Below are 11,402 nucleotides of genomic sequence, written 5' to 3' on the forward strand. Positions count from 1 at the left end.
GGAACACTTGTGACAGATAAAATAACACTTATTATCTACAGGCATCCTATCCAGCAACTTTGCTCCTACTCATCCCGATTTGTGAGGTACTAAATGAGCTATTTACAAATGTAAACTATGTAATTGAAGTTTTAAAATAAATAGACAAACTTTACATTAGGTAGCAACTTGACAAGGTAATAGATCACCCAATTACATCTTTCACACAAAATGATCTGTGTATGCTGCTCAAATTATTTTTTTTTTTTAATTAAGAAAATCCTTGGCTCACAATTTATTCTGCAAGAACTTCCTTGGTTTTCTTCCTTTATGCTGGATAATTGTGTAAAAACTCCTTAAGTTTTGTTGGATAGTCTGTCATCACTCCAGTTGCTCCCAGATCAAATGCCCTCTTGTACTCTTGTTCTTCATTCAGTACCCAAATATACACCTGTAACATGGGACAGAAAGACAAATTATTACAGGAAATACTCAGATTTTTAAAAAAGGTGACTTTTGACTTTAACTGTTTCATGTGAGAGAGATGATGCTGCATATATTTAAAATAATAAATTATTATCTGTAATGCCAAAGACGTGCACACAAACATATTCAACTTCTTCCCCGCCAGCACCCAAAGGGGGCATTTTCTAGTGGTGACTCCAACTCCATTTTGTTACCTGAGACTTCAGGTATTTCCAACAGTCAAAATATTATTTTGTGAAAAGCTCAAAATAGGTAAGCAGTTTAGCAGATTTTGTAGGCTTAAGTTTGAAGTGGGATAAAATCATCTTAAAGGGTTTTAAATTAAAGAGTCTTTTTCCAAGCATACAATTCTTCCTTTGCAACTACAGAACTGCAACTATAACAGTATAAGCTATTGCTCAGGAACCAAAAAACAACTTATAATCCTCGCAACACAACAAAACATGTTGGGGAGAACATGAGCCCATCTTAAGGCCATATCTGGCTGGTTCAAATTCTCACTAAAAGCACATTTCCTTTAGCTTTGCCACACTGTACCTGAATGCCCCTAGCAGTGAGGTGGTCAAAAAGTGCTTTCCGCATTAGCAATCTGCAGAAAGGAGAAAGATGTTATTTAAGAACTTGAAGTATATGCAAAATTTTCAACGTCTGTTGATGCTCTGTAATAAATTTTCCATAGAGCATTTTGATGCAATGTTTTCCACAAGAAAGCGATTAGAAACCTAATTACAGAAAAATTTTAGGTCAAGCAACTCAAGACTGGTTAACACAGATACAAATATCCACAGCTAATGCAAATTTCTGGGTATCAACTCTTCTGAAGACCAAATCCGGCAGACGGCTCCTGCATCGTACAGGTACCCTGTACCATGTCCGATGAATCACTCCCTTCGCTTTCAGAAGAGATTTTATTGTTCACACCAGATGATGTGAAAACTCTACTGGCCACTCAAGAAATCAAACTAACAGGTGTCAGACACAGAAGCAAGAGCCAAAAAACACTTATTGCAATCATCTCTGAAAGCATATAACTAAATTTCCTCGGAAGCAGATATTCTTAAAATGCAAAGTGTTCCATGTAGGCCAAACAGTATCTCCTCTGACAACTTTACGAACAGTCACAATCCCATGAAGCGTGAAAGCCGCATTCTGAATCCACTTGCATGCTAACTAGCTGAACAGAATGACAGAAACTAGATAGACTAAATTAAAATAATGCCCACTGTTACTGTACCTCAGTATGTTTTAGTGTATGAAAAATAAAAGCATGCAGGAACACCTACATAAGACTTGCAGATCATTTGTGGTGCACTGACAAAAAAAACTAGAAGAAACAAAAAAAAAACCCCAACATAACAAGTAGCTATAGCAATAGCTAGTCTCGGTTGCTTGTGCCAACTGTTAATATACAGGCAAAATACGAATAAAAATTTAATCCGATTAAAATCTTACGTGTCAGCTAGCCAGATAATAAATTTCTGGCTTCTTGTCATCTTCTGGGGTTCTTTCAGCCTGTTGAGGAAGAGGAAACAAAAAATTACCTGAGCACAGATTAAAGTATTATTTGAGATGTTCCTCCAAAAGGAACATGAAGAATTAATCTTGCAGTTTCTCAAATTAGAGCAGTAATTTCACTAAGACAGTGACTTAGCATTAGGTTACACAAGAGAAATGTGCTACATTTAAGAGAAGCAGCAGAGATGGGAATTCAGCAGCATTTTCAGTAAAGTATGAGAATCAAAGAGCAGGTGAAATCTCATATCCACCCTACTACCGGCTTGCCTCTTGGCCTTAATCAGACTAATTTGCTCTCAAGAAAAAAGGAAAAAAGTCCAAGAAATAGTTCTTTGTACAGAACTGCTACATGTTACTATCTAGATGGCATCAGCACAAGCTGCATTGTAAAGGCAGCTGCATGAAGGCAGTATTTACAGGAGCTGCTGTAAACACAGGCACCCCACACTAACAACTGAGTAGCTCAGAGCTGGCTAGAGGCAGGGTAAATATACAGGAGCAGAAGATACGCACAGCTTTCACTTAGGAACATGCAAAAGTGCCTGAAGAAACAAAACAGTACCCTTAGCCTGAGGACACTGACCAAACACAATGCTCAAGTCGGCATTATCATTCACTTGTTTTACTATCATTTCAGTGCAGCACCCACCAACGGACTCTAACTCACTTAAGGATGATTGAAGGCATGGGAATTTCCAAGAATTCTTCCTTGAAAGGAATGAATGGCAGCAGACCAGTGTAGAAGAGGCCAAGAAGCAGGAGAACACGTTGCAAACAGAAGATGATGGGAATGTCAGCATTCTGCAGGAACCAGGAAAGAAAGATTATAAATTATCTTTGTAGACTGTTGAGTCTGTTGCAATTAAATTTACTCATCAATACATGTTTAAAGTTTAGCATTTGCACCTAAAAATTAGGCTGCCAACTGTTTATGATATGCCTGACACTGAGTTTAAATTACTCCTTCTGGTAGCTTGTAATCCAAGCGGAAGTTTTACACAATTTGAAGGGGCACTGGGACCTGAAAAGGTGAAACTTCACTGGTTGCAGTACTGCTTTTGTTACCTGCCATCATCATCTTTCCAGACTGCATGACACTGCACAGCATTTTGTCTTAGACTAGTATTACTGCAAAAAACAAGCTCTGCTTTAGTACAGGAGTTGTTACAGCTTGTTATCACATGAACTCACTTCACAACACATTTATAAAAATGCTAGTTTATGAAAAAAAATTTGGACATTGATGCTATGAAAATGAGCAAATACAACTGCTGTTCAAGTAGGAGATGGTGTGTTGTCCTGCACAGATAAATCAGAACAGTATCTGTACTCTCAGCCAGATCGCTTTCACTCAGCATAACTCCCTCGGACTAAGCACACTTTTAATTTAATTCTAAATTGTACAATTCTGCAGCACAAAAAGGAATAGAATCTATAGCTGTAAAACAGCCTTATACCGACATAACTGTGTGTCAGCTAGTGGCCACGTCCATTATTTTCTTAAAAAGAAACACACGATGAGCAATCCTTAGAAAAAATGCTTTTGTACCAGATGTATGATGTGCCAAACGGGCTCTAAGAGTTCCTGGCATAAAACTGTAACATCCCCTATTTTATAGGGCAAGATTAAAACATGATTAAGCTTAATTCCTCAAGTATTCTACTGCAGGGTATATGGGTGTTAACTGTGCTTGACTTATTATAACAGTGTAGAAAGCAGAATACAATCAAAGTGCAAAATTTCTCATCACATCTGAAAGTCTGGCATAGCTGGCTAGATCTTGATTTACAGGGTGCTTTTCTGTACATTTTGTCATCACACAGAAACAAGCAGGCAAGAAGAACAAAGCTTAACTAGACCCATTCTTACCTCCTTAAGACACTTTGACACAACCTCATAATTGACATTCCCCCATACTGTCAAATGCTCTCGCTTATACTGACTCACGAGCTGTGAAACCTGCAATATAAAAAAGCAGAACCCTAATATGTATTCATTGAAAATTATACGCAGAATTATTTAAGTGAAACTCTACTTGCCACTTTTCAACTACGCAAGTCATTACACGAAAGATAGTTCTTCCGTACACTCTCCCATCTTAAGATGATTGTGCTGCTTTGACTGGAAAGAAGCATGTTCAGGTCAATAGGTAAAAGGAAGGACCATTATACCTACAAAAACCCCTGCATAATTTAAGAAAACTAGATGGCAAAATAGTATCTGATGGAAAGCAGGTTTCTGTGATGAACACTGATCTTTACACGACATCATGTTTTTATGCTGCTTTGGTAGGCAACAGTCCGTAAGAAGACCCTTCATATGAAATACAAAACAAACATGTCTCTAGCAGTGTAGCATCAGCTTCGTGTCAAGATAAAGGGTTAGTAAAGAGCTGCTTGCTGAATATCTTGCATGAGATCGCTTCTCTGTCTTCTGTATTACCTCATACATGGAGCAAGATCTAACATGTGAAGGATAAAGCAGTCCAAGAACATAGATTTCAGTGTCAGACTGCTAGCAGCTCCAAGAAACTTTTCCTTTGGAATTTCAACATCATTGCACGCCATTCAGTCTCAGTTCAGCGTAGATTTTCACGTACCTTTTTGATCAACACATTGTTGTTCACTTTGATGTCAATGTTGACAGGAGTTTGTGGAAATGCCTCAAACACCTCTTTCAGGAGTGGAATACGGTTGTCTTTTCCCTCACTGTGACATTCTGGGGAAACAAGAACATTGACACTGCTACGACCATTTTTAATACACTGCAGATAAAAGCTGAGATGTCAGAGCACTTGTTATCTTGAAATTAAAAATAATATATGGTTCCTAGAATTAGCAAATTTTTTAACTGGAAAAAAAAATTACTTCACTCAGTTGTAATCAATTATGACAAGCTCACTCTGTAATGAAAATTACCTCAGCATATTGAACATTTAGCTTTGAACTTTGTAAATTCAGACATTATTTAGCAACAGGAGGAGTGCAGGCACCATTAAAATCCCAAACCAGCAAACACGGGCTCAGTTACCACATACCAAATGTACTAAGATTACAATGAAACGAGACCAAATGAGAAAAACTTTTCCTTCTAGGAAAATTTACTGTACGAGCATAACGAGTAAAGGGCACAGAAGGCAACCCCCACCGAATTTGTTGTCAGAAACTGCTTGTGGCTGTAGGGAGTTAACTGAAGGCTCTCACCATCTCTTTGTATTATTGTACATAAACAACAGACACATACAAGTGAAATACCACATCATGGATCTCATTTTGGTGCATTTTAAGTATTTTTGCAATTTTGAACAGAAAAATTTAACACAGTATTTGCTTGCTGGGCAATTCAAATACGGAAAGGCTACACAAGATAGTCACAAAGGCGCTTGAGCGAACACATCTGATATAATCTCCAGTAGCCTTTTCCAGGTGGAAGGGGTCTCGGTTTTAGCCTGTGTGCCTTAATCAAACTACAGTCCCACGAATCAGTTTTCACAAGAAAATGGGCTAATCTTTTTCTAGGTTCTCCTCTCTTGCAGCAATATTGGTACTGAACTTTAAGCCATACATACAGTAACTAATACTCTTTTCATTCACCCTTCTGAAAAAGTCTGTATGATCTGACATCTCGTAGCACGTCAAGCCCGGAGTGCACCAGAACAATGGCATTTGAGTCATAGAAAAACCCTCTTCAGCTTTCTCTTTGTTTCTTGGAACAACAAATTTTCAATCAACGTGCTCTGAAGAGCTCACAAGGGAACTGGAAAGCAGTTGCAAGAAGTAGACAAGCAAACAATTGAAAGGTTTACTTAGAAAAAATTATCTTACATCTTACACTTAGTCACTGCCGAATAGTATGAAAAAAAAATAAATTGTTTCTAAAGCTAGGATTGTATTTTCCTTTTAAAACTTCTCTTATCAAGACACTGATAGAAGCAAATCCACTTTTCTATTCTCTTTGCCAAAATAAGAAATTGCCACACTACAATAATGGAAAATGAGTTACTGTTACTGTAAATTGAAACAGCAAAAGACAAAAAATTTACCTTTCTGAAATGTGACACTCAACTTGCAGAGATATGGTGGAAGTTCCTTAAAAATAAAGGGAAATGGAACACTAATTCACATGCAGGGATATAATAATGACTTTTCTCGAAAAAGACCAAAAAATTGTAATTCATAAGCCATGTAAGTTATCTTTGAAGACAAAAATAATATTTTATTTATAACTCTTCTTGCCCAAAATGTGATTTAGAAGCACTGCGTTCATTCTTACTTGAACTATTTGGATTTCTTAGACTTGCATTACCTATAGCTCAGTAAGGTAAAATGTTTCCAGGCACCTGTCTGAAAATTCTGAGAATTCCACTTAAATATCAAATGGAAAGACACTTCTGTAAAACAGGCTTTTAAAACTGTCAATGCAGGTGGGATTCATCTACTGGTTTTCCCATTAAAAAGCTGGTCATACGAGAAGGAGCTTGTTGACTAAGCTTCCTTTGTCATCTGTATGGCAAAACAAGCCCACCTCCAGAAAGCTATTCATCCAGCCTACTACTGGACAGAGTTCATCACCTCTGGAAACGTGCCGGTTCTTCTCCCTTGACTGCACAGGGAGCGCAGTTAACTTTTTTTTTTTAAAAAATTAAGACAAGATGAATCCCTTCCTGCCCGCCTCAGCCACTCTACAAACACATTTTTAAACGTCATCTAGCACTAACGTTTTTTCTACTACTTACAGAGTATTTGAGGTCGGATATGTTGACATCAACTCCTGTTGACCTCTTCAGGTTCTCATCATGGGACACAACCACTTGCTCATCTTTCGTCAGGTGACAATCTAGCTCCAACATGTCTGTTCCTATATTAACCGCACTGGAAGCAAAGAAGTCTGCCTTGAACCACACACGTATTTTGTACAGGTCCAAACCCCACTCATACATGTTGTTCAATTAAACTAATCCCAGTGGAGGTACTCCAGATGCTTTATGAGGCAATGAATCTTCACAATCTTGCTGCAAAGCAAGAAGCAAATAACTCTGCTGTAGTGGGAAAGCTGATGCAAGAATAAACAATCTATCATGAATCAGAGATGGGATTGGAACTCAGGAGCTTTGGCTCTGTCTTCCATAGAAATCAAGTAGCACACCTGTTATTGCAGGCTACTGCCTCAGTATTGAGAAATCTACTTCCAAAGTATTGTTTCAGAATTTTGTGTGTGATGTTCATTAGTATCAGCACATTTACCACTGGAAGAAGTGAGCTTTTTTTTTAAAAGTAATCAATTTTGTGGTAAGCATAAACAACAAATGACAGGGATGTGAAAGCCTTTTTTACTTGATTTAAGTTGATCAGGAAATTAGCAATGGGGCTTTCAGGCTTTTGGCTTTTTTGGCTAGTAAAACCACATTTTAAAAAAATTATTAGTTTAATAAAATTTTTAATTTTAAATTAAAAAAAAAAAGCCACTAAAACACCCAGTCATATTTTTCAAAGAAAACTAGCTATTCCTGTTCCAACCAGCTGCTTTGAAAACTTCTAATCCAATCCCAAATACACTCTATAAAAGCTTAGCTCATGGGAGGCGTAAAGAAAGCAGAAAGTTGTACAAATATTGATGAAAAATAAGTACAAGATACCTCACACCAGTACAGAAAAACTAAGCTTTACTCCAAGAAACAAACTGCTCACTTCATTACAAAAGATACTCAGGAGGTATCACTCCAGCAGAGAGCTAAAAGTCTCAGCCTGAAGTCTGAACACTTCCTTCAAAACATTGGGCTGTTCTTTTTACCCACCTACAAACAAACATGTAACATCGGTGAGGACAGTCTATGCTGAATCCAAAGCTCTGCAGCTTCAGTAACAGACTTTTCCTTAAAAAAGGGGCCTTACTGACTGCTGAAGCACAGACATGCCGTAAGCACTCACAAACGCATTAACACCACAAAAAAAAAATTAGAACATATGCCCCTAAGCATTTAACACAATTTCTGGTCCAGCTGGGATAATGATCAAGGAGAGGGTTGTCAAATTAGAACCAATTTGTTAACTGTTTTCCAGTGCCACTAATTAAGAATTAAGAGAGGAACAAAATCCTATTACACGTGGAAGATACACAGCATGTTGTGTATAATTTTCCCTCCTGAGGAAAAGCATCTCCAAATATGCTACAAGAGATTTTCCAGTTTTGTAGATGTTCCCATCCAGTACCACATGTTATCATTTAACCAGCAAAATTTGTTAGAAACATTACTGCTTAAGAAATTTAGGACTAATGCTGCATGGAAAAAGGAGAACAACTTTCCTTCTTAACAAATTTGAGAATTAGCCAGGCTCTTACTAGCAGCTTGTGCTAAATAAGCTTCCTTAAAGTGCTGTTTTTTTTCAGCTGGAAAGCAGTTTCTTCTGCAACTCTGTACTAACACATCAAATCTACATTGCTCCAGAGAAGACCCCAGATGTTCTCCAGATTCAGAAGAACGTGTTGGATTCAGATCCAACTGCTCCAGAACTCAAGTGGTGAAGCAGGCTCACATTTGGAAATTAGGATGACAGAGCTCTTCGCTTGCGTTTAACTCCAGCTGTTTTCAAGTGAAAGGACATACCAGGAAACAGGTGAGAAAAGCCTTACCTTGGAAACTAAATTCCATTAGGCAAGGCCTAATATAGCACAATGTCTAGAGTTTATAAATACTAAGTTGACCACGTACTTTTATTGCTGAAACTACAGTGTTTAAAGCAGTCTCTCTAAACCAAGTATGTTCATAAAAGAAAAGGAAATACAATGAAAAAAATACCTGGAGAGTTTACTTAGCAGCTTCCTGTCAAGACAATGCTGAAGCACACAGCTTTGTAAGCAACAATTAAACTCATAATTAAATTCTTATGACATCTCTTATGCCAGATCCCCAAATACTTTAGGACACTGCAAGTGTCTCTTTTGGCTTAAAATCAATTATTTTAAAATCTGAAACCACCACAGAAGCACTTAAATACAGTATAACATGATTACAGAAAAATAAAATAATCTATTTGGTATTTTACCATGCAAATTTTTGGTATTTTGTCTTTGGTACAAAAAGCATATAATTGCTTTCCAGAATACTTGTAAGTTAAGCTAATATAGAACTTGAAATTACCAATAAGGCCACCCCCCCTCCCTTGCTTATATTACTAAAATAATTTCTTCATTATCATGCAACAGTATGAAATATTCTCCAGTCACTGATTAAAGTGTAAATAGCATAAATAAAACTATTTGCTTGTCAATACTTAGGTTACTGTCAACAAAGCAAAAACAAGGGGGTAGGTCTTACGTTGCAGACAAGCAATCTCTTTTGGATTCAACTACATCAATGGTCAAATATGCCTGCTTGTCCAAACCTGCAGAAGCAGCTCTGGCAGGACGCCCGATTTGGCTTCATGCAAAATCTGATGGATTATAAATTGATTAGTTTATACCAGCCGTCTGAGACAACCCAGCTGATTTTTCACCATGCAGTATTCTACCAGTTTTCTACCCAATTCCTTTTGCTAGCTTACCAGTGGCGATGGGAATGAGCGGATGGGAAGGACACAGCCTTTACCCCTCCACAGAGGAAGCCAGGAGACTTTCTACTGTCTAATGCAAGGTAATCACTCTGACCCTGCTTTCTGCAAAAGCAATTTGCCTTTATTATTCAGCCAAGACAATTTCAAAACAAGTAACTGAACTTTGCTACTGGCAGCTGCGACGAGTTCAAAAGGTGGACCTCACCACATTTGTTATACTATAGTCGTAAAATATTTAAAATGGTTAGGAGACAGACAAGTGTCTGTATTATCACAAAACATTATTTGACTCCTAGCACGGTCCTTACTTTAAGTACTACTGCTTCCTTCCAGGAATGGAATTAAAATAGGTTATGGTATAACCTTCTTTATAAGAGTCCCATACATATAAAACCAGTATGATACTAAATGAAAATTAAGAAATGGTTAAAAAAGAGAAGCACTTGTCAGAAAGTGTGCTGGCAGACTTTAAAAAAGGCAGGCCAGCAGGAAAAAGCCACAAAACTATGCTAAGCTTCCATGGAGATAGAAAATACTGCAGTACTTTCAATAGCACTGTTTGGTTGGGAAAGCTGGCACTCCTCAGTCTGCAAGGAAATGTGCAAACTGATGAGGCTACTTAGCACAAAGCAAATTAAAAAACCCAAACAAAACGAAGAGAAGCTTATGTAATTTAGTCACTTCTCATTGGCAGCTGGAGTTTTAGATATTATTCTTTTTCAAATGCCTTTAAGAACGTTGTTAGAATTCACTACTTAAATGCTGGAGGCTTAAAAGGCTTTGCAGTACCAACTCCATTTTAAACCCCTAGATAAGGGGCTTTCACACACTGTGCAAATGAAGTGTGTCTGAAGGGAAAAAACGTAACACAAACATTTTTAATAGCTAAGTTAGTTAACATTAGCATTGCGGTCACAATAATTCTAGGAGACAAATTATTAACCTTCTATATAGAGGAGGGAACTGAATACCACGAAACCGTGGAGTATCTAAGAGAATTGCTTACAGCCATAACAGCAGTTAGCAGATTGAGACTTCCTGAAATCCAGCCTCACATGCTAATTAGAGTATTGGTATAGGCTATGATCTGAAATAGCTTTTGAGAAACATGGATGTATCTAGAAAAAAACAGTGTATGATGTTAGTTATGAAAAATAGCTTTATAATGATAAATAAATTAATGGAAGCAATCGCCATTAAACATGGAAGCAGTTTAGTTTCATGTTCTATTAGCTAGCACAGGAAGAATCAGGCCTCAGATTTTATTTCCAAATGCCAGCCTACCAGGTTATCGTGTACAAGTCATAGTTCGTGGTATCCCAATTCTTTCTTGTTGAAACTGGAATAACATTTAGCAATCCACAGAAGTCATCCAAAGGAGAGGTGACTTTCAGAAATAGGACACTGTACCCCAAACAGCTGATGGAAGTCCTATATTTCTTGACTGCTTCACTCGCTAAAGACAATGAGAACACCGCTGATTTAGGCATTATTGGTTCCATTTGTACTCACTGGTGAAAGGCTGCCATCGTGTTTTCCAGGTTCTCTCCAGCACCTACAAAAATAACAAAAACTAAAACATATACAAAATCCTTTTCCTCCCCTCAATCCCAGTGGAAATAATTTTTTAAAAAAATTATTTTAAAACATACATCTTTTGAGGAAATATTTGGAGGAAATGAGTATGAAGCTAGAGTCAGAAATCCCTGTTGCCGCTAACCTACTGGGGAGATCCAACAGACAAGGTAAAATTGTTATCTTGGACTTGTGTAACACTTTGAATATACAAAACAAAGTGTTTATTCTACCAGAGGTTGCGTGCCATTCTTCCTTAAAGGCACTGGATTTGGCTATGACAACATGCTCCACAG

At 37.5% G+C, this 11,402-nt stretch overlaps 1 protein-coding gene across 1 annotated transcript; it reads right to left on the minus strand.

Moving 5' to 3' along the window:
- Window positions 1-271: 271 nt before the first annotated feature.
- Window positions 272-11,081, minus strand: GDPD1 (glycerophosphodiester phosphodiesterase domain containing 1). Its single transcript, XM_010281482.1, has 9 exons — window positions 11,044-11,081; window positions 6,717-6,852; window positions 6,024-6,069; window positions 4,581-4,699; window positions 3,851-3,940; window positions 2,648-2,781; window positions 1,918-1,977; window positions 1,003-1,054; window positions 272-430 (listed from the first exon to the last, which is right to left on the minus strand). Exons 1-9 carry the CDS (start codon window positions 11,058-11,060, stop codon window positions 308-310), a joined length of 777 nt encoding a protein of 258 aa, XP_010279784.1. The 5' UTR covers window positions 11,061-11,081; the 3' UTR covers window positions 272-307.
- Window positions 11,082-11,402: the final 321 nt, after the last annotated feature.

The sequence above is a fragment of the Phaethon lepturus genome, unplaced genomic scaffold, assembly GCF_000687285.1.
Source record: "Phaethon lepturus isolate BGI_N335 unplaced genomic scaffold, ASM68728v1 scaffold14402, whole genome shotgun sequence".
In the NCBI taxonomy this organism is placed as follows: domain Eukaryota; kingdom Metazoa; phylum Chordata; class Aves; order Phaethontiformes; family Phaethontidae; genus Phaethon; species Phaethon lepturus.

Coding starts and splice junctions, on each gene's coding strand:
- GDPD1 (XM_010281482.1), bottom strand. Junction 2,782..3,850: donor TGTCAAAGTGTCTTAAGGAG/GTAAGAATGGGT, acceptor TGGTTCCTGCAG/AATGCTGACATTCCCATCAT. Junction 1,055..1,917: donor ATTATCTGGCTAGCTGACAC/GTAAGATTTTAA, acceptor TCCTTTCTGCAG/ATTGCTAATGCGGAAAGCAC.